Source organism: Alosa alosa, chromosome 7 (genome assembly GCF_017589495.1).
Source record: "Alosa alosa isolate M-15738 ecotype Scorff River chromosome 7, AALO_Geno_1.1, whole genome shotgun sequence".
In the NCBI taxonomy this organism is placed as follows: domain Eukaryota; kingdom Metazoa; phylum Chordata; class Actinopteri; order Clupeiformes; family Clupeidae; genus Alosa; species Alosa alosa.
Window position 1 is genome coordinate 9,270,156 of NC_063195.1, and position 25,058 is coordinate 9,295,213.

Here is a 25,058-nt window from a genome sequence, read left to right on the forward strand (position 1 = left end):
TCTCCTCACATGTGTAAACACTCATTACTTTACTGAGCACCATCCAATCATTGCCTTATAGGCCTATGAGTAGACATACTGTACTCTATATGTATGTACCCTCTCAATCTGCTCCTAGAGGATTTACGGTTGAAATGTTCAGAACCAATGCAGATACTTTGAAAGGAATGTTCTACAAAAAGTCGACTTTATGTACAGTAAAACTTGTTTTTTTACTATATATTTGTGTCTCCCCAAGTTACCATTAGCTCAATACATTTTTCTATAGACCTATGAATACAGTACATACCCCCACACACACACACACACACGCACACACACACACACACACACACACACACACACACACACACACACACACACACACACACAACACAAACACAGACACACACTTTTCTTTGGAAAAAGCAAAGTAATTTGATAGTAGTCAGTCATTTCCGTGTTAGGCAAAATCAGCTTTTTCAGAACTCCATGTACATCTGTGGCCATTGTATTTTGCTTTGCTTTGTTCTTGTTGGCTGTAAAATACTGTATTTGCAACAGCAAATTATTTGCAAAAAATCACTATTTTTGGTTTCAATAATACTGTGTATTTCAACTTCTCTCTGTACCGTAACTTTCACTCTTGTATGGAAATACATAAAGCCTATGAAAGACAGAAGAGCATTAGGTTTTGAGTAACAGTGTGTACATGATGTATCCAAAATGTCATATTATGACAAAAGTGTTTGTAATGTGAGGCGGATGTTTGCTTTAAATATGTGTTTTTGACATTTTGAATGTTGTGTGGGTTTTGTGTGTGGAGTTTTGAAAAATAGAGTTTTGAAAATATGTGTAAACAACTGTAAAAAACTGTAAAGAGTGTCTTTGAATTGGCAACAAGTTGTAGTGTTCGGCAAGATTTGCTTTTGCTGCATGTTTTAAGTGTTTTGAGAGTAACAGCCTTTTGCAAGCAAAATGTGTCATTTTGTCCAGAGTGCTTTTGTTCAGACATGGGTGTTAACTGTTTTGAGAACGTGATGTCAGAGTTGACACAGGTATCAAAACGATCGAGAAAAAACTGTAACTGTTTTGAGAATGTGCAAAGTTGACACAAGCATCAAAACGATCAAGAAAAACTGTAAAGCAATTGAGAAAAACTGTCATAAACTGGGATGCACTTGATTTTCATTGTCACCGTCTTAGCACAGCAAAAAAGGTGCTTCATATGTTTTAGGCGTTTTATTTTATTTTATTTTATTTTATCTTATCTTTTTACACTTTTCACCCATCGTGGTCCAGAAATATTATGGCTCAGTTGAGATCCCTGTTAGGTTCATCACCAAAAGTTGCTCCTGAACCCCAACCATACCCAGTGGTGTAGTCTTTGCTGTATTATGTAGGCTTACTGTGATGTAGTAGTTAGCTGTAGCCTAGTGGGTATACTGTGATCAACCCCAAATGTTAATACGCATCCTTGCCTATTTTACAGTAAGTGGTTATACGGAGATGGTGATGCTTTTTAAGTGGGTAGGCCTCATGCGTAGTCCTGCGTATCACATAGACTACACCACGGACCATAGCCCCGTTTCCATACCGTAGCGTACCCGAGTGCAATTGCTCTTCCCTGACCCAGGGTCTCCGAACTCGCGTCTGGACCAAACAGTATAGTGTGATTGTGCAAATACACTTTTATGCAGATATCAACATTTCTGGCACTTTATGGAGACTTACAGCTTGTCTCAGTTGCATTGCCGCAATTCTCAGATTATAATTGAAATTCTCAAAACTGTTTGTTCAAACTCCATATCATCTTGTCACCTTTGCGCACCAGTAAAGCAGTTTATCCTCACCTTGAACAAACAGGAGTGATTATGTAAGTATACTTCCATACAACTGCTTTTTATACAAAATCAGATGTCATGTTTGTCATCAAATGTTTACATTTTCAATCGCTAATGTCATGTTGGTCAAAATGCACTATATATGGTTCCATGCTGAGTCCTACCCCATAAAACAGCTTGACCTTATTTCTTCACTTGAGTCATTCCTTGCAAATGTGTTGAAATAATAGCTGCCATAGTTGTCATAGTCAGAACAGACATGGCTTCTCTTATTGATAATGAACGGCTGCTGAAGAATTGTGCAAAGGAGTTTCACACAGGTGCATCAGAGATTCAGACTTACTGTATGCAAGGAATCTCTACCACCTGTGAAAATATGTTTTCCTTTTGTTTAGCACGGGAAAACCAATAGTCTGGGTTAACTGTTTTGCAAAAGGGTTTGAGAAATGTGTGAACCCAATGAAAATGCGTAAACACATTCACAAGAGATGACTTCTGCTGTGCAAAGAAGGTGTTCATGAAGACCAAGTGGATCCCAGTTTCTTTAAGCAGGTCAAAGCAATCGAGAAAAACTGTAATGTGTAACTTTGTTGTTTTGAAATTACTATGTCATATACTACTAGTTAAACTTTGCACATTGTTCATTAGAAAATGCAGAGTAGACTAATTGACAACAAGTCAAAACAGCTTGACTATCTTGACATAAACAATTGCGTAAGGACATATTATGTAAATATATCAATCAATCAATCAATCTATCAATCTATCAATCAATCTATCTATCTATCTATCTATCTATCTATCTATGTGCACAGAAATCTGATTATGTTTTCAGTTATGTAGCATGTGTTTATATAAGCGTGTGAATTTATATGCATGTCATGTGTGTGTGTGTGTGTGTGTGTGTGTGCTCCAGGTCAACTGTATACGTGGCTCAGCACATGTGTGCTTCTCAGCATGTGTGTGTGTGTTTGCTTAGAAAGGGCAGTCCTGTCTCCACCTCCTTCTCTTTACCGGTGACATATGCATGTGGTATACACACACACACACACACACACACACACACACACACACACACACACACACACACACACACACACACACACACACACACACACACACACACACACACACATACATACATACATACATACATACATACATATACATACATACATACATATATATCTATCTATCTATCTAACACTGACATGTTGCTTTCTCATTGGCATCCTCGAGCACATGTTGTGCACCTGTTTGTGTTTCTCATGTGCTGTTGTTATTCTTTAACATATATTGAAGATATAACCCCTGAAAGATAACAGTGGGGTCTGCGGAGGAGGTGAAAGGTCATCCCACGACCCCATGACCTCAGCCAATCCTGTGTAAACAAACCTGAGAACGCCATCCATCTGCGTGTGTGCAGTGCTATACCCACAGACTGTCAGGCACATGCACACAACTTCACAGTTCTGGAATATAATAATATGTAACTACCATCCATCTGCTTGTGTGCAGTGCTACAGACTCACAGACTGTCAGGCACATGCACACAACTTCGCCAGAGTTGTGAAGAGAACCCATTGAGTCACAAGCAAAAATAACTCTGTATAGCCTACATTGTTTTTTGTGCCATTAACCATTGATCAATCCCACCATAAACATAATACTGACATAGGTCAGAGTGAAGTCTGATATTTCTGCCACTGGGAAAAAAGGGGGATGATATTACTGTAACATGGGGAGGAGAAAAGAGATGAAGAGTGAAAAGTAAGTGACAGATTCTCCTTTGCCGACCCCCCCCCTTTGTGGACATACACACTTGTGTAAATATTACACTGGAAACAGACATATAGCGGCTGAATGTTCCACTGAGAGAGATAGAGGGGGGGGGGGGGATCCGGAGAGAGAGATCCGGAGAGAGAGATCCGGAACATTTTGTACCGCACTGAGAAGTCTACCTCTCTGTGAGTATTCATCTGCTTAAGAGAGGAGGAGAGAAAGGAGAGGGTATGAAGGAGAATGAGAAGAAATAGAAGAAGAAGAAGAAGAAGAAGAAGAAGAAGAAGAAGAAGAAGAAGAAGAAGAAGGAGTAAAGTGAGGAGGAAGAGGGAACATAAACAGACACATGTTGACAGTGACAAAAGAGAAAGACATTCTAGTGCAGTATACATGGAGACAGTAAGATGGGCACACCCACAGACAGTAAAATATACACATGCACACATGCACACACACACACACACACACACACACACACACACACACACACACACACACACACACACAGACACACACACACACACACATAGAGAGAGAGAGAGACACACACACACAGAGACACACAGACAGTAACAGACTGACAGACAAACAGACACATGTGTAGGCAGTAACACATGAGACCAGGTCAGAAAGAGGAGGAGCTGACAATGAGAGAGAGAGGGAGAGAGAGAGAGAGATAAATGAGAGAGAGAGAGAGAGAGATAATGAAAGACTGATGAAAAGGGGGAGATAAAGAGAAGGTGATCCATTCTTATAGCTGACGACAGCTGCCCGCCTGACCAGTCTCACTTCCCTTTGGTCAGACCAAACCTGTCTTCACTTAGTGCAGCTCCACACACACACACACACACACACGGCCGCGTACACACACACACACGGCCGCGTACACACACACACAAACACACACACACACGGCCGCGTACACACACACACACACACACACCTCATCTGTATTCAGCACAGTGTGTGTTGTGCTCATCATGTATTCTGGGCTTTGGGCTTTGTGGTTGCTTCTATCCTTATGATCTGTTTTTTCTTTTTCTCTCTAGGGCTAATATGAATACCTCTTGTTATGTTGCACATGTGTTCCGTGTTTTGTGTTCTATGTTCTGTGTTCTGTGTTCTTTGCTCCCTTTACGTGTTTGTCTCACCCTCACTTTTTGTAGATATGTAGATTCTAGAAAGCAAACAAATTCTAAAAACTCATCTAACAACAACAACAACAAAAACGATGACAACGTCAGAGCATGTTGCTGTCGTCTTTCAACGTCAACTGGAACGCAACAAAAAATGTAGTCAGACATGGGTGGAACGGGGTCGGGGGTGGAAGAGTAAACCTGACATTTTTCCTTCCAGGAACATGGCCACATATATAATGTGGAGTGGGAGGGGCTAAGCATTCTATACATTTTTCAGTCCCCGCCTTCCCTCTTCTGGTCAGAGTGTGCTCAGAATGAGAGCTGTGGTGTGGGTTCCTTATGTGCATTTTTATGTAATGGAATGTTCTGTAAATGTGCAGAAAAAAGGGCTGACACACACACACACACATAGAGAGAGAGAGAGAGAGAGAGAGAGAGAGAGAGACAGAAGCCATTTATTACACCATTGACTAATCGTCTGACACATACCCTATATTGAAACAATAAGCAAGGTTTACCCCCTATATATATAAAGAAAGAAAGAAAGAAAGAAAGAAAAAAGAAAAAAGAAACAAAGAACATTTCTCAAGAGCAGCTAGAAAATGTAACTGCAGAGAACTGAGAGAGAGAGAGAGAGAGAGAGAGAGAGAGAGAGAGAGAGAGAGAGAGCAGAGTTAAAGGAAATGTGAGCCTCAATGAGAGGGCTGGAGTAGGAGACACATACATACACAGACACACAGACACAGACACAGACACACACACACACACACACACACACACACACACACACACACACACACACACACACACACACTGATTTACATGAGCTGTAATCCACAATTATTGAGATTAAAACAAAAATAAATGTCTTGATATATGTCTCTTTATGTGTAATGAATCTGGAATATATGAAAATTTCACTTTTTGATATAAATTACGGGGAAAACAAACAAACAAACAAACAAACAAAAAATATTTTTTTTTAGATTAGCTATTGGTCAGGTCGGTTAAAATATACAAGTTCTCTGAATTGTCCTTAACATTTAGGCAATAGTTTAAGTCATTATGTGAAAGTGTTAAATATGATATGCAATCTGACAAGTAGGCCTATAATAATATGTCATATTAGGGGCAGCCGTGGCCTACTAGTTAGCGCTTCGGACTTGTAACTTGTAACCGGAGGGTTGCCGGTTCGAACCCCGACCAGTAGGAAGCGGCTGAAGTGCCCTTGAGCAAGGCACCTAACCCCTCACTGCTCCCCGAGCGCCGCTTGTTGCAGGCAGCTCACTGCGCCGGGATTAGTGTGTGTGCTTCACCTCACTGTGTGCTGAGTGTGTTTCACTAATTCACGGATTGGGATAAATGCAGAGACCAAATTTCATATTATACTTATAATTTTGCTATTTATATAACATGTTTAAGAAAGAACTAGCCTACCTGTAAAAATCCTTTTTTCCCTTTATGAAAATGAGTTACATGGTCTGGCATCAAAATAGCGTAAAAGTATACATCAAATGTGAATCCTGTCTGAGCTACAAGAATATCACACATTAAGTAGCCTAATGTGTAACTTTTACTGTCTGAGCTTCAAGAATATCACACATTAAGTAGCCCAATGTGTGACTTTTACTGTTGAAATTACAGTTTTTCTCAGTCGCTTTGGTGCTTTTCTCACATCACTATTAACATTTGCACAGCAGTTAGTGCAATTCTCAAAACAATTAGTGCAAACTGCAAAACCTAGTGGATGACCTGCAAAAGCACGTCACTTGCTCAAAATGGATAGTCCATTCCTCAAAAGCAGGTGTTCATGTCAATGAAACTGTCAGTGTCATCAAAATTAGAAGTCTTGACACCATCGTTTATGAACAAGATAGTCAAATGGCTTTGTTATGTTTTCATTATGACAGTTCTCTCAGTGTTTTCCAATGCAAAAAAAGGTCAGAACTCGGTGACACTACCTGAACATGCTCAAGACAGCACATGCACAGCCATTTGAAAACTACAGTAAAGTTACACATTGCTGTAGTTAGGTGAGTAAGTGAGTACAAGACACTGAATACGTACATTTTTACTGTATGCTCTTTGCAATTCTAAAGCATTGTGACAGAATTTGATAACTAGTTCAACAATTTTGTATGTAATGACTCAAGCAATGAAATGAAGACTATTAGTTTTATTTGGAACGACTATTCAGCATTCATAAGTTCATTTTGACTGACATGACATAAGCAAATGATAATGTTAAAAAACAGCAGAGAATTGTATGGAAGCAACTGATACATATCCAAAAGTATTTGCAATTTGTTCAGAGGAAGGAGAAATTGTTACTATGATGTGCACAAATGACTAAATGTTGTGGAGGTTGAACTAATAGTTAAGAGAATTTTCATTCTGATCTGAAAAAAGCACCAAAGCGACTGAGAAAAACTGTAATTTGCAGAGACAGAAAGAAACAGTTGTTTGCATTTTTTGCGAGAACATTGTGCAAGTTGTTTGAGAAATGCACCAAAGTGACTCTAATTTGATACAATTTCAACTGCTAGGCTTTAAAACGCTTCACTTTACCAATAATGGCTAAATAAGGCACATCAATTCAAGAAACTGCCAACTCCCATCTCATATACAGTAGGCCTAGTTTACATGAAATCCCATAGTTGGTAAGCAAGTAGGCCTAAGTGGTACGATGTGAGCTATACTCTACATGTTTAGTCTGGTTACTCTTCTCTGCGCTCTACGAGTTTAGTCTGTGTCTCTGTTTGGCCAGAGTGGCGGGAGCAACATTTAATGGTTCGTCGACAAACTATGCACGGCTATGTTTGAGTCAAACTGTAGCCTATCATTGAATCGCTGAATGCGAACTTCTCTAACAGAGGTGTGATAGTGTTGTCTTTGTGAATCCGAAGAGGATATGATCTCTTCTGTGCGTCGCTAAAAGGTATCGGCTGCATAACAAACGTTTATCAACGTTAATGCAATGAGAGCAACTTCTGGCTAAACTTCTGTTAAAGCCCAAATTAAGATGATTAGCATAGCTTCGTACCATATTGACATTGTTAATTGGACAATTGGATTCGGAGATGGACATTTTCCACGACACTTCGTACCATAAGCATCGATCTGTCTTTAGTTTAGCGATAATGCTGATGTAGCCTATCAACGAGTTGTTTGGATGATTGACAGTGAACTAGTTTTGAATCAGAACGTTCATGTTTCTAACATGCATGCGCTCCTCCACCAGCCAGTGTGACAGCCTACGGCTACGTGGTTGTTCTCGCATCTCTGGCGTTTTCGTATCACATCATGTAATCACGTTTAAACAAGCGTATCTCTCTGTAGTCAAGTTAACAAATAACACTCTTTACAGGACAAGGAGACCCGATGAAAACCAGAAACCAGGCTTTACAGGAAATCTGGAGTTGCCGTCGAGCAACAAGGCAAGTTCCACGTTAAATATCAGTAGAGCTATCGGTAGCTAGGCTCTGGCTGTGCTAACTTATAAAGAAGTGAGCAAGAGGTGTTGGGAGCTATTCTAGAAACATCTACTTACTCAGGTCTTTGGGGGTAATTGCGTTTGATTAACAGTATGGATAATACGTGTTTTGTTTGTTTGTTTGCTTGCCTGTTAAAAGGAGTCAAGGTTTTCTGGAGGCCGTCTCCCCTAGGTGAGTTGTGTGTGTGTGTGTGTGTGTGTGTTTGTTTTTGTGTTTGTGTTTGTGTGTAACGTTACGTGCGGGTGCATGCGGTAATGAATACTATGAGACGTTTAGCCTTACAACTCTTCTCAGTGGTATCCTTCATAACCTTGACGTTTGCAAGTCTATGAGTTCACTGTTTATCGACTTGTGTGAGTTTGTATCAAGTTTCGTAGCTTAACTAGACTCTTGTTCACAGGACAAAAACACCAACCAAGAGGAAGAACACTCAGGCAGGCACGCCTAGGCAGTCACCAAAGTAAGTCATCTGTTGGTGTAGAGCTGTTAAGTGAACACTGGAGTCAGTGAACTGTTCCGATTCCTGCATTCATACATTCATACGACTGCTGTTAAATTTGTCTCTGCGCAGCGTCTATAGTGAATTTACAGAGCGCTCAGAAGATTTGCAATGTTACACCAGTGTTCTACATGGCTGAAAGATTAGATGCTGACACCACAGATTTCTCTCTCGTTTTCTTGGAGTCTGTTCAAGCGCAATTGGGCTGTTTCCCGAAGTCGAGCATGCTTCCTTGATTAGAACGCTAGGGAGGCCTCCAACCTCATCTTCGTGGAACCTGCCTCGCAAGGAAGTGTTCTAGAGTCTGTTCATACGCAGTAGGTGCCCTTCTAGTGTAGTACAGATGTGCTGAGGCCACACTAACAAAAACCTTGCGGGTTACATGGACGCCGTCTGCCAGAGTTGTCATCGTCTACTAGTCAACAATTAGAACCACTAGTTGGTGTTTGTAGGGTTGGTTGTAGCAGTCAACAAGTCATGGACAAAGGAGGATAAACGGCTTGTACTTTAAGTTCACAAGATGGTGGCAGCCGGAATAATAGCACAGTGACTGACTGACTGACTGCATAGTCATTTTTTTAATACCCTTACTTTACACTTTACACTTCACAAAAGGTAGAAATTCTTCCGTTTGTGTTCAGAGACCCTCTCCATAGTAGCACAGATGGGTAATTCCAGACATTCCTGTGCATAGAAGTACTTCACCGAACATGAGACCTGTTCCACAGTGACATGCTAGTTGTGTACAGCTGTATCGAGGCACAGTAAGAATGCGTCGTCTATGCAGAGGCTAGCCATCTAAAGATGAAGCACCCATTTTCAACCGCTTGCAGTAGCACCAAAGTCCTTTTAGGCAAGTCCCTCCACTCGGCGGCCATATTGCAACACTTTTTGGGCACTCATCGGGCATCCTATTCGGCAGAAATGCGCGTGTTCAATAGCCTAGAAATCTAGACGCACCCTAGCGGCAGCAAATTACATTTGCTTCCAGGGCTAGTCTAGTAACTCTCTGTTGGCTTGTAAGCTCGAAAAATTTAACTTCTATCAGGCCAATCAAATTGTGTATAGAGTCGTTAGGTGGGCTTAACATAATGATTGATGGCAGAGTTGCAACGGTTTGGCTTGAATTCCCTGCTACTTGAAAACAAAGAAGATGGATGTAGCTGTTGGCCAATAGTGTGACACGAGTTAAGCTTGTTTTAAAATGGCTTTGAACTAGCCAACTAGCTCCGCTGGTGGGAAAACGCATGGGACTCAGCGCTGTCCTATTGCGCTCAGAGGGAATTTGAATGACAACCGATTATCCCACCCCTCGGACTGAGCACTGCGAACGGTGAGTGCCCAGACCCTACATTTTAATGTGGGTCTGGCTCGTCAGGCTACGTGCGTAAGGCTTCACGACACCAACCTTGCTCCAGTGGCGAGTTCACAACACATGATTGGCACGATGTCTTCACAACACACCATAAGATTGGCTCAATGTATTCACATCACACCACATGATTGGCTCAATGTATTCACATGTCAACGTTTTTGCCGAGGAAGGGGTGTGATATCTGTAGACAACGGCCATATTGGCGTTACAAACCAGTGTTTTCCATACGTTGACTTATTTGTGGCGGCCCACCACAATATCAACATTGACCACCACACAATGATTTTCCTGGTTGTACTAAATTGTGCTTAAATCTGGTTAGAATCATAACCACGCTGCACTAATTTGTTAACTTTTGCATTCGAGTTAATTCTGCAAACCTACCACCACAAATAGAATTCAATTCTGTGGGAAACACCGCAAACTAACCCCATGCATTTCTAGGAGGAGGATTTTTTGAGTGCTGTGTCTCCTCATTAGAAAGTCTCTGGTAGCACTAGTCGACAGCTATTATGAAAACTTATCAGCAACGTAAAACTCAGTGCTCCACTTGTGTCTGGACAGAGCCATACATTCACCTTCTGGTGACAGACCCTAGCAGACTTTTGTGTGCTTACAACGCACACAAATATACACTGGCCTTAGTGCATGTAAGTTTCCCCCATGCTGCCATGATGGATGTAAGTAATTTATGCCAACATTTTTTTTGTTATTAGAAAGAACTCATGTTTAGAAGACCCAATGAAAACATACAGACTTGCTTTTTGTCTCAACAGGTCAACAAATGACATCAAAGTGCCCAAGAGAAAAAGAGCCAGAAAAGGAAAGGGTGAAAATGAGGTGTGTTTCTACAGTCACACATACACACTCACACACACTCACTCACAGGTATGCGCGCGCGCACACACACACACACACACACACACTCATATGTATGCACACTTACACACACACACTCACTCACTCACATGCATGCATGCACACTCACCCATGCAAACCAGTACATTCACACTCGATAGCCGCAGCAATCACAAGTGCACTTGCATACTTGCACTGGTACGTGCACATTAAGCACATCTTTGCTTTGCCGCGTCTGCGCTCAAACTCACCCATGCAAACCTGCACATTCACAGTCAGTAGTCGCAGCACTCTTTATTCTGCTGCAGGGCAATTGGGCTTTGTGTATGTGTTCTACTTTGCAAAAACAAATATTCCCGTCTGCCGTAAAGGACAACTCAATTTTAAAAACAAGCTAGCCGCCATCTTGATGGGAGAAGTCCGCACAAGTCGATTACCAAATGTCGTACAATCTACTGTACTGTAGATAATTCGGTAAATGACGTTAAAGATGTTGGCGGCTGGAATAATAGCACTGACTGCACAAGTCATTTTTAATACCCTTTATTCACCCTTACAAAGGAATAATTGCTTCACTTTGTGTCCAGAGACCCTCTCCAGAGTAGCATAGATGTATAATGTTGTTTTATCCTGAAAAGAGATGTTTTACTTTGATGTAGTAAAGTTGCCCCCAGAGGTTATGGGATACAGCAGTAAATGCTCCTCCTCGAAACTGCACCAATTCATAATGTGTAACCGTCTTGCCCTCCCCGCTGTTTATGAAAATCAATAAAAAGTCGATTACCAAATGTCGTACAATCTACTGTACTGTAGATAATTCGGTAAATAACGTTAAAGATGTTGGCGGCTGGAATAATAGCACTGACTGCACAACAGTCATTTTTAATACCCTTTATTCACCCTTTATTCGAAACTGCACCAATTCATAATATGTAACCGTCCCTCCCCGCTGTTTATGGAAATCAATAAAAAGTTGATCACAAAAAAAAAGAGAGAACTGCACCTGGTGCACTAATCACAGTTTTCGTCTCCAACGAAAGTCTACTCGTTATCATCCAACAGTAGAGTCTAGTGAGGTCAGTGCACTCACTTATTGCTGCTGAAATCAGGGTTTGAAGTTCTCAGGCACTTTGCCTGGAATTCAAGTGCGGGCCAGGTCACTTGAGAACTGAACATAGATTATTAAACCGTATATAATTGCTATTGGTGCATACATGTTCTAGCTTTACAACAGGTGAAATATTCTACATTTTAGTCACTTTTATCCAAAGCGAATAACAGAAAGGGAACAATCCAAGTACACAGCGACAAGGAGGACATGTTAATGCAGCAAGTAGCCTTAAAAGTTGTGGGTTCAATTCCTGGCTTCCACCATTGTGCCCTTGAGCAAGGCACTTAACCTGCATTGCTCTGGGGAGAATGGCCCTTGTAATATCATTTACACATGTAAGTCGTTTTGCATTTAGCTTCTGGGAAATTAATAAATGTAATTCCCGCTGACTGACTCTCCTGTTCTGGCGTTAGGAACCGGGCATCATGCGAGACCTGCGCACGGCCCTGCGTTGGATGCGGAATAACCAGCAGCTGTTCCGCGGCCGGGTGACTGAACCGAGCGTTCTGCAGATGGACGAGGAGGAGCGTGCGGACGCTCTGAAGACGGCGCTGGAGTCGGACTACCCCGAGGCCAAGGACCCCTTCCTGTTCATCTTCCAGCTGCGCCAGGACATGGACGCCTTTGTGGCCGCCTGCGCTGACCAGCAGGGCCTGCAGATCAGCTGCATGTTCCTAGAGACGTTCACCTGATCATTGGAGTGGGGTGTGTGTGTGTGTGTGTGTGTGTGTGTGTGTGTGTGTGTGTGTGTGTGTGTGTGTGTGTGTGTGCGCGCGCGCGCATGTGTATGTTTTGGGGGGGATGATAACGGCAAGAACCCAGTCACTGGTGGTGTCCACAGATCAACTGAATGCGCCTAGAGACGGTTGCCTAGAGACGGTTGCCTAAAGACGGTCGCCTGACCATAGAGAGAGAGTGTGTGTGTGTGTGTGTTTTGGGAGGGGTGATGGGACAGGGACCCAGTCACTGGTGGCAGCTAGACATTGCTGTCCCCAGGAACAAGGCACGCTGTGTGATTCGACGGATGAAATTCAATGTGGGTGACTGTGGGGTGTGGCTTTCTTTCAGATGAAATGGTTTGTTCATGTGTTACAAACCTGTACAGTTTTTATTTTTATATTTTAGTTTTTTTTTTTTTTTGGTATAAAGGAGATGTTATTTTTTTTATAGGTTCTAAAGCATTTTTTGTTATGTAATGCATTTCCAGTGTTGATTTTTATTTTTTTTTTCTTGCCAATCCCTTCTGATGTATTATTAGATGATCTGCTGATTCTGTAAGCAAAACAGAAAAGAGGAACTGGCCTTACACTTTAGCTCTAAACTCTTTTCTTTTAATAACCACACAGAAACATCATAACGTACACATAATGAGTTGCTTCACAGATCTTTAAAGTCACGGTCACACTTATGTAATTGCTAGTGCTATTGAGGCATTCATATGCACTGATGTTTCTAGATTTCATACACTCTTCACCTGATGTTACCCTGTCCGATCCCTGATGGTGTATCAGTTCACTATAAAACATCCTACGCATCTCCAAGCCCCTTAACTTATATGCTTCTATGTTTTGTTACTGGCTGCTGGCTACCATTGCAACTCAGAACAAAAACATGAAATGCAAATATGTGTTTGCCACACTAACTTTAATCTGGTATATGTACATAATTAAAATTATTTACTTGCTGTCAGCAAAACGTTTCGTTTTCCAGCTTGTATTAAAAATAAGTTTTGTCCTCTACTGTGGAAGGATTTAAATGTATATATATTTTAACTGTAATTACACTATTCTGCCATTGCCTTCTGGTCTTTTCACTTCTCCATGCAAAGGGATTAAAGGCACATTTTCAGTAAATCAAAACTTCGGTTGTGTGGTTGATAATGTTGTCCTTGTGTTGCCAAGCATGTAGACCTTATCAAATGGGGCTGAAGAACACATTGCATTTTAAATGTAGGATGTAACCGGAGACTACAGTTATAATGTAATACTTGGCATCGTCACATAGTCTGTCTGGACTCTATTCATACAAGCATGATTTGGATCAACAGAACAATCTCACCATGCATCCTAGCACCAGCGCCAGCCCAGAAACTTTGCCCCGGAAGTAGTTTAACGTGAACCTGAACTGAAGATGGCTTCTTGTTATCAAAACGTCCTCGCTCAATAGCTGTGTGTCCATACTGCATTGTGTGACTTTACAAGTGGTAAAGCACTAAGCAAGGCAAGACAACTATGTCCACAGCCTCTAAAGTTGTCTTGGGACTATCGGTGGTTCTGACCATTAGTACCGTGGCTGGAGTGCACATCAAACAGAATTGGGACAGACAGGTAACGTGAACAGTCAACGGACTTGCTATGACAAGCTAACATTAGCTTAGCTAAGGTATCACATCTGTAAACCGCTCATGTTGCCAGCATAAAATAAATATTACGCCTGAAGTCTGTGGAATGCTATGTTTGTGCAACACATTATTTATGTGTACCCTGCCCGTGCTTTCGGGGAAACTGTACAGCTGAAACCGCATGTATTGCTAGTTAGCGAGTAGGCTACATGCATGGTCTGAACTGGTGAAATAGGACTTGTCTGTCTAGTGCCAGTTGCTTTGCCAATGCATGATTTTGTCCTCGTCAATGACTGCGGTTTCATTCATAGATAGTGTTTGGTTGTACAACACTTACTTTAAATCGTAAGACTAAGTTACTTCATTCTGTGGGCTTGTGTGCTAGTTTGGTTGCCTTAACATTAGCGCTAACCTTCATCTCTTTGCGCAGCGACTGCACGAAGGAGTATTGCGCGACTTGGAACGAGTGGAGCGGAAGCGGGAGAACCTGCGGTTGCTAGAGGAGCAGATTCAGCTGACCCAAGAGCTGGAGACGGAGAGGCAGCGCAGAGAAGCCTCCGCCGCCTCCAGAGCGACCCAGAGCCCGTAAACTACACCAGCCCCGTTCCAGGTGGTGTGGGGGCGACCCCACTGTCAGAAGAACCTTGGGTGAGAAACTGTTTTCCTTCTGATGGTGTTTCTCATGTGTGGTTTTATTTGTAATCTACCTAGTCACTCTTTCAGTAGAATCTCTAAGTAGAGCTTACTATTCACTCTTGGGGCAGCCGTGGCCTACTGGTCAGCACTTCGGACCTGTAACCGGAGGGTTGCCGGTTCGAACCCCGACCAGTAGGCACCGCTGAAGTGCCTTTGAGCAAGGCACCTAACCCCTCACTGCCCCCCGAGCGCCACTGTTGATGCAGGCAGCTCACTGCGCCGGGATAAGTGTGTGCTTCACCTCACTGTGTGCTGTGTATGTTTCACTAATTCACAGATTGGGATGAATGCAGAGACCAAATTTCCCTCACGGGATCAAAAGAGTATATATACTTAAATATACTTATATTTCCTCTTGAAACATTGTATATGGTAGGTGAACCTGATCTGCTACTTTGTAGGCCATCAGTAATGGTGCTTGTGCCAAATCACTTAAAGAAATCATTTAATCATGGCACCTCATGTTGCAAGACGTATCCGTCATGCTGTACGACACGAACGGTGTCTTAACACAGTATGCATGTTCATTGCCCATTGGCAGTCCTTCCACTCCACAAGACTCATCTGGATGTCATCTCCACTTTTCTGTTTTGTTTTTGTTTGTTTGTTTGTTTGTTTGTCTTTCCCCCTCCCTCTGCAGACGGTTTCTCGGTAACCGTCACCCACAGTTACTGCTTGCCCTCCTCCGCCCTCCCCAAGGCCATGGAGGTGGCGGGAGGAGGCAGCAGCAGCCAGCGGGGGGGTGACGGAGCAGCAGCAGGAGGAGGAGGAGGAGGTGCAGAGGAGGAGGAGGAGACGGGGCCGGGCTGCGTGTCCGCCTCCGAGGGCCTGGAGGAAGGGGAGGTGGAGGGGGAGACGCTGCTGATCGTGGAGGCGGAGGAGGAGCAGGAGCACGACCAGGCCTCGCTCGACCTGTCGCACGACCAGAGCGGTGACTCGCTCAACAGCGAGGACGCCGCGGAGGACGCGGAGACCAGCGGGGGAGGAAGCAGCTGGAGCGAGGACACGACCGCCTTCCACTGCGACAAGTGCCACAAGTGGATACCATCCGGTGAGGGCCTGGGACGAGGAGGAGGAGGAGGGAGAGGAGGGGGATGAAGGAGAGGGGGGGGAGGAGGAGGATGAAGGAGGGAGAGGAGGATGAAGGAGGGAGAGTGGATGAAGGAGAGAGGAGGAGGGAGAGAGAGGAGAGGAGGAGGAGGGAGAGGAGGGGCATGAAGGAGAGGGGAGGAGGAGGAGGAGGATGGAGGAGAGGAGGATGAAGGAGGGAGAGCGGGATGAAGGAGAGAGAGGAGGAGGGAGGGGGGGAAGGAGAGGAGAGGAGGAGGAGGAGGAGGGAGAGGGGGATGAAGGAGAGTAGAGGAGGATGAGGAAGATGAGGGAGAGGGGAAGGAAGGAGAGGGGGAGGGAGAGGGGGATGAAGGAGGCAGAGGAGGAGGAGGCAGAGGAGGGAGAGAGAGACTAAGGAGGGGGATTGAGGGGAAAAGGGGATAGAGGAGGAGAAGGGAGGAGGTTTTGGTTGCACCTGGATAGATTGCACACGTAATGTAGCAATTTGGAGTGAATAACTACATCATAGGAGTGAATAATTTAGAGATACAAACTTGAACACTAAGCACTTGAATGCAAAACCCTCTTCAGAGCATAAAAGCTGAAGTGGGCAGAAGACGTGTTCCTCTCGGCCTAATCTCCCTCTGCAGCACATGTTGTGTTTTACGCTGTTCCACTGTGCCTGTTATCAGTGCCTCCTCCTTGGAGACGCCTCATTCAGTGTGTTATAACTAGATATCCTCCCGTTCTCCTGGCAGTTGTCACGTATAACAGCAGCACTGGCAGGAGGAGAATGTTAAGCCTTATGAATGTGACTGAGCCTGTGCTCTTCCTTTCTTGAATAAAGACTGGATCTGAGTTTACATGTGTCTGTCTCTGAGCAGTTTGTTTCCCCCCTTTTTTTCTTGTCCTTCATTCGTCTTTCCCTTTGTGTTTTCTATCAATCTTGTCTTTCTTTTCACTGCTCTTTCTCTTTCTCTCTCCCTTTCCCTCCCTCACTCTCTCTCTCTCTCTCTGTTGTTCTCTCTCCTCCTTGACTGTGTAGGGCAGTTGCGTGGGGAGCAGCCCAGCTACCTGAAGGGGGACAACTTCTTCAAGTTCACCTGCTCCGACTGCGCCGAGGACGGCAAGGAGAGCTTCGAGAGGATGAGGCTTACCTGGCAGCAGGTAACACACACATACAAATACAACACTCAAACACACATAAACACTAGATATTCAGTGTCAGTTTAATTAACATTTAGTCCTTGGTAGCCAAGGTTAAGGGTTTTACACAGAACTTAACCCTAGCTTGCTTGACTAGTCACATAAGTACAATATATTTGGCTCTCTTCTATAAACAAAAAGTGTTTTATTCAGAAATAGATAGTGATCTGCAACAGAGACAAACACAAGCAAAGTGAACAAAGTAGAAAAGACAGGCTGCTAGTGACCCAGTGTTAGCAAACCTCTAATGGTTCCATGAGTAATACTGCAGTGATTCCGGGTACATATTAAACCGTATAAACCCAACATATTACCTGTCACCTGGTGATCGATTCAGCTGCCTCAACCTCATGAAGGTTGTGCATTCCATTGTCCACGGGGTTTGGATGGGATTTAGAATGGATATTTACCATTCTATTACAGAATATATTCAGAATTGTGAGGTCGGAAAAATATCCGTGTTTGTGTTTTAGAGGATTCTTTGAAGAAAATTTGATAAGAGTTATTTTGACTAGAAAATAATGATTTCTGACAGTTTCTGGCCATATATGACCTATCCCTGGGTTTTCTTACCTGTTAACAGGTGGTGATGGTGGCCATATAAAACCTATCCCTGGGGTTTCTTACCTGTAAACAGATGGGGATGTTGGCCATATATAACTTATCCCTGTTAACAGGTGGTGATGTTGGCCGTATATAACTTAACCCTGGGGTTTCTTATCTGTTAACAGGTGGTGATGTTGGCCGTATATAACTTAACCCTGGGGTTTCTTATCTGTAAACAGATGGTGATGTTGGCCGTATATACCGGAAATTTATCCCTGTTGTTTATTCCCTGTTAACAGGTGGTGATGTTGGCCATGTATAACCTGTCCCTGGAAGGTACGGGTCGTCAGGGCTACTTCAGGTGGAAGGAGGACATCTGTGCTTTCATTGGACGTCACTGGAACTTCCTGCTCGGCTCCAGGTGAGGGATAAAGCACCTACTACATTCCACTCTTATCACTTCACTTCATTTGACCACATTATGCCCATCACGTGTGCTATTCTTTCTCAGTTTTGCTCTTTCTCACCTCTGTCTCGTTTTCTAATGTTCTCCTCCCCCACGCCCTCTTCTTCATCCTCCTCTCTGCTCCCTATTTCTTCTCCTCCCCCACGCCCTCTTCTTCATCCTCCTCTCTGCTCCCTATTTCTTCTCCTCCCCCACGCCCTCTTCTTCATCCTCTTCTCTGCTCCCTATTTCTTCTCCCTTTCCCTGTTACTATCTCTTCTCCTCTCCCTTCCTCCCTCTCATATTCTTTCCTCTCATCTCCTCTCTCCTCCTCTCCTCTCCTCTTCCTCCTCCTCGGTCCTCCGCAGGAAGAAGACCTCTACCTGGTGGAGTACAGTGGCCGGCTGCCTGTCCGTGGGCAGTCCCACGTTCTTCCGTTCCGGCGCGCAGGAGTTTGGAGAACCGGGTTGGTGGAAGCTGGTGCAGAACCGGCCTCCGACGCTACGCCCCGACGGGGACAAGACCTCCGTGGCCGCCCTCAAAGCCAAAGGTACACACACACACACACACACACACACACACACACACACACACACACACACACACAATAATCCCTGGAGAAGAAAAGACCTTTGTGTGGGTGCTGTTTTGGCTTACAAGTTGGTTTTTAATTGATGATGTGAAAAGTGGTTTTCTGTTTGTTTTAAATCAATGATTTATAATGTGTTGACAGTAGTCAAAGTCAAAGTCAAAGTCAGCTTTATTGTCAATTTCTTCACATGTTCCAGACATACAAAGAGATCGAAATTACGTTTCTCACTATCCCACGGTGAAGACAAGACATATTTTACCAATTTTAAGTCCACAGACAAACATAACATTCAAGTAAACAAAAAAGTATTAAATAAGTAAATAAGAGGGCACATATAATAATGAAAATAAGAGCAGCAAAAAATTTTTGTTGAAATTGTGCATAGACAGTCAATAAAAAAAACTAGTGCAAAGTCAGGCCAATAAGAGGCTTGGGTAGTTCTGTTTGACCTGAGTAATGAAGAAAAAGTGGCATAGTGGCTGCAAGTTATGTAAGAGCAGCAGAAGTGTTGTGTTTTCAGGACAACAACACCAGGATTGTAAAGTGTACAAAGTGTGCAAGTGTTCAAGTGTGCAAATTAGATAGTGCAGGCCATTGTGGGTCAATGTCCAGGATGTTATGTAGCTGGAGGTGGAGGGGGAGGGAGGGAGAGTTCAGCATCCTTACAGCTTGGTGTATGAAGCTGTTGGTGAGTCTAGTAGTGGGGGCGCAGGCTTCTGTACCTCTTCCCCAGCAGAGGCAGTAAATCAAACAGATTGTGTGGCGGGGTGACTTGCATCACTCAATTTTGCAGTGCTTCTTGGTGAGGTGGGTGGTGTAAATGTCCTTCAGGGAGAGTGAGGAACCAAGCGATCCTTCCAGCTGTGTTCACTATCTGCCTGCAGGGCTTTCCTGTTGTATTCAGTGCAGCTTCCGCCCCACACAGCTGATACAGCTGGAGAGGATGCTCTCAATGGTGCCTTTCGGTAGAAATGTGGTCATGATGGCTGGTGGAGCACTTGCTCCTGAGTTTCACCCAGGAAGTACGGCGGCGCTGAGCTCTCTCTTAAGCCAGTGATGCAGTGTTGGTGGTCAGTACTGGATGTTGTCATGTTTTATGTGTTTGAGTGGGGTGGTGATAACATTAGATTCGATTGATTTAAGGGAATACATGTCTCTCTTTCTCTCTCTCTCTCTCTCTCTCTGTCTCTGTCTCTGTCTCTGTCTCTGTCTCTGTCTCTGTCTCTCTCTCTCTCTCTCTCTCTCTCTCTCTCTCTCTCTCTCTCTCTCTCTCTCTCTCTCCTCTAGCCCCAGTAGCCTAAGCTGGACCCCCACCATCACGATTGGAGGTCCTGCATGTAGCGGTGCCATAACCCATTAGGCATAATGCAGCTGGGGAAAGCTCACACGGCGCGCGGGAAGGCCAGAGACATCATGGCGCTCAGAAGGCCGCTCACACACATCAGCACACAGGCTGGCATCTTGGCCTACTACACACACACACACAAATGCAGACAGTGTCAACATGTGAACACATGCACACACACATACTCACTTACTAACACACACACAGTTTTGTCAGCCTGCATACGCTGAACACACACACACTGATGCACATGCAGACACACACACATACACATACACACACACACACACACTTTCTGAGGCTGCATAGACAGACATGGAGGGACACTTCTCTTCTTTTTGCTGGTTATTTCTATACAGAGTCAGATAATAGTTTAGTATACCAACCAAAATCTCCCTTTGAGGACGAAGACCGTAATCTGTCTGTCTGTCTGTCTGTCTGTCTGTATTTCTTTCTATCTCTCTTTCTTTTTCTTTCTCTCTCTCTCTCTCTCTCTCTCTCTCTCTCTCTCTCTCTCTCTCTCTCTCTCTCTCTCTCTCTCTCTCTCTCTCTCTCTCTCTCTCTCTCTCTGTATCTGTATGTAGAGGCGGCCTCGGGCAGCTCCTCCGCTGGTTATGGTGAGCGCAGCGGCCTGATGGTGGTCTCCGGGGGATACGGCAGCGGCGGCAGCAGCAGCACCTCGCCCACTGGGCCAAGATAAACCGCTCGCCATCGGCGGCGCGGCAGGAGGTCGGGCGGTCGCTGTGGCGGCGGGAAAGAGTGGGCGAGCTGGTGCTGGAGAAGGCGGTGATCGACTTCGTCCATGGCTCGTCCGGACCGCCGCGCTGACCAGCCCTGGCAAATAAGCCCTCGCGGACCTCTCGCCCGGCACGCCCGCATCACTGTTTGCCCTCCCTGTCGAGGCCGACCTCATCCCCGACGCCATGCCCCCGCAGGCGCTCTTCCACGGTGAGGATGCACACACACACTGATGCACACACACACTGATGCACACACACACTGATGCACACACACACACACACACACACACAGTGCACACACACACACACACACACACACATACACTGATGCGTGCACACACACACACTGATGCACACACGCACACACACACACACACACTGATGCGCACACATGCACACACACACTGATGCACACATGCGCACACACACACATGCACACACACACATGCACACACACACAGATGCACACACACACACACACACACACTGATGCACACACACACACACACACTGATGCACACACACACACACACACACACACTGATGCACACACACACACACACACACACACACACACACACACACACACTTGATGCACACACACACACACACACGCAGTGCACACACACACACACTGATGCACACATACACACACTGATGCACACATACACACACACACACACACACACACATACACACACACTGATGCGCACACACACACACTCTGATGCACACACACGCACACACACACACACACTCTGATGCACACACACACACACACTGATGCGCACACACACACACACTCTGATGCACACACACACATACACACACCCTGATGCACACACACAAACACACACACTGATGCACACACACACACACACACACACACTGATGCACACATGCAGACACACACATACACACACACTCTGATGCACACATGCACACACACACACACACACACACACACACACACTGATGCACACATGCAGACACACACACACACACTGATGCACACACACACACTCTGATGCACACATGCGCACACACACACACACACACACTCTGATGCGCGCGCACACACACACACACAAACACACAGTTGTTGCAGGCAGCTCACTGTGCCGGGATTAGTGTGTGCTTCACCTCACTGTGTGTTCACTGTGTGCTGAGTGTGTTTCACTAATTCACCGATTGGGATAAATGCAGAGACCAAATTTCCCTCACGGGATCAAAAGAGTGTATATACTTATACATGCAGACACACACATACATTCGCAAGCGCTCTTCCACGATGAGGAACACACACACACACACACACACACACTAATGCACACATGCAGACACACACATACATTCGCAAGCGCTCTTCCACGATGAGGACACACACACACACACACACACACACTGATGCACACATGCAGACACACACATACATTCGCAAGCGCTCTTCCATGGGACACACACATACACTTGCAGGCACAGACACACTCACTATAATGAATGAATAATTAAACTCACGCTTTCACAGTGACCTCATACACATACACATACACACACACACACACATAAACATACACACACACACACACACTGCCTTCACGAGAATGCTGCAGTGTTTCAACTGTAGCAGTGTTGTGTACGTACACACACACGCACACAGATGCATCCTTTGTGTTGCATGCATCTCAGTTTGTAGAGTGTGTGTGTGTTGTGTAACTGTGGCGACTGTGTGTGTGTGTTTTGTGTAACAGTGGTGATGTTGTGTAACTGTGGCGACGGTGTTGGTGGTGGGCCGCGCGCAAAACGCGGTGGCTGCGCGCGCCAAACCGCCACGCAAAACAAGCGCAACGATGTTGTGTAACTGTGGCGACGGTGTTGTGTGTGTTGTGTAACTGTGGCGGCGGTGTTGTGTGTGTTGTGTAACCATGGCGTGTGTGTGTGTAACAGTGGTGATGTTGTGTAACTGTGGCGACGGTGTTGTGTGTGTTGTGTAACCGTGGTGGGTTGTGTTTACAGGTAACCGCATGCACGGGCAAGCAGCCAGGTAACCGCGGGCGACGGGTTGTGTGGTCTGTGCCCATAGATGACGAGGAGCTGGACGGCGAGGGCATGATTGACCCAGGCATGGAGTCCATCCCCACCGCCGCCCTCTGGCGCCGCTTCTGGTGGTGGCGCGCATAGCTGGCGCCCGGGCGGAGCTTCATCAAGCAGGAGGTCGAGCTGGCGCGAGGTGAGGACGACGACGAAGACGGTCACCATCACCACTTCAATAATAATAATATGCCACACACACACACACGCTGATGCACACATACAGACACACACACACACTGATGCACACACACACACACACACACACACACTGATGCACACGCAAACACACATACCGACACACACACACACACTGATGCACACACAAACACACATACCGACACACACACACACACGCTGATGCACACATGCACACACACACACACTGATGCACACATGCGCACACACACACACTCTGATGCACACACACAAACACACACACTGATGCACACACACACACTCCTGATGCACACACACACTCTGATGCACACATGCGCACACACACACACTGGTGCACACACACACACTGATGCACATGCAGACACACACACACTCTGATGCACACACACACTCTGATGCACACATGCACACACACACACTCCTGATGCACACACACACTGATGCGCACACACACACACTGATGCGCATACACACACACACACTGATGCGCACACACACACACTGATGCACACATGCGCACACACACACACTGATGCGCACACACACACACTGATGCGCACACACACACACACTTGATGCACACACACGCACACACACACTGATGCACACATGCACACATGCACACACACACTCTGATGCACACACACACTGATGCACACACACACTGATGCACACACACACACACACACACATACACTGATGCGTGCACACACACACACACACTGATGCGCACACACACACACGCACACACACACACTGATGCACATGCAGACACACACACACACTGATGCACACATGCACACACTGATGCACATACACACACACTGATGCACACACACACTGATGTACACACACACACACTTGATGCACACACACACTCTGATGCACACATGCAGACACACACACATACACACACACACACTTGATGCACACACACACTCTGATGCACACACACACTGATGCACATGCAGACACACACATACACACACCCTGATGCACACACACACACTGGTGCACACACACACACTGATGCACACATGCACACACACACACTCCTGATGCACACACACACTGATGTACACACACACACACTTGATGCACACACACACTGATGCACATGCAGACACACACACACACAGTGCACACACACACACTCTGATGCACACACACACTCTGATGCACACACACACTCTGATGCACACATGCAGACACACACACACTCTGATGCACACATGCGCACACACACACACTCCTGATGCACACATGCACACATGCACACACACACACACATAAACATACACACACACATACACACACACTGATGCGCATACACACACACACACTCTGATGCACACACACACTGATGTACACACACACACACTCCTGATGCACACACACACTGATGCACATACACACACACACACTTGATGCACACACACACTCTGATGCACACACACACTCTGATGCACACATGCAGACACACACACACACTTGATGCACACACACACTGATGTACACACACACACACTTGATGCACACACACACTCTGATGCACACACACACTCTGATGCACACACACACACTGATGCACATGCAGACACACACACACACTGGTGCACACACACACACTGATGCACATACACACACACACACTCTGATGCACACATGCAGACACACACATACACACACCCTGATGCACACACACACATGCACACACACACAGTGCACACACACACACACAGTGC

General features: G+C 45.2%; 1 protein-coding gene across 1 annotated transcript; it reads left to right on the forward strand.

The window, feature by feature from the left end:
- Positions 1–14,181: 14,181 nt before the first annotated feature.
- On the forward strand, positions 14,182–15,896 carry LOC125297629 (protein PET117 homolog, mitochondrial). The gene is made up of 3 exons (XM_048248086.1): positions 14,182–14,408; positions 14,853–15,070; positions 15,759–15,896. Exons 1-2 carry the CDS (start codon positions 14,313–14,315, stop codon positions 15,009–15,011), a joined length of 255 nt encoding a protein of 84 aa, XP_048104043.1. The 5' UTR covers positions 14,182–14,312; the 3' UTR covers positions 15,012–15,070; positions 15,759–15,896.
- The last annotated feature ends 9,162 nt before the right edge of the window (positions 15,897–25,058 follow it).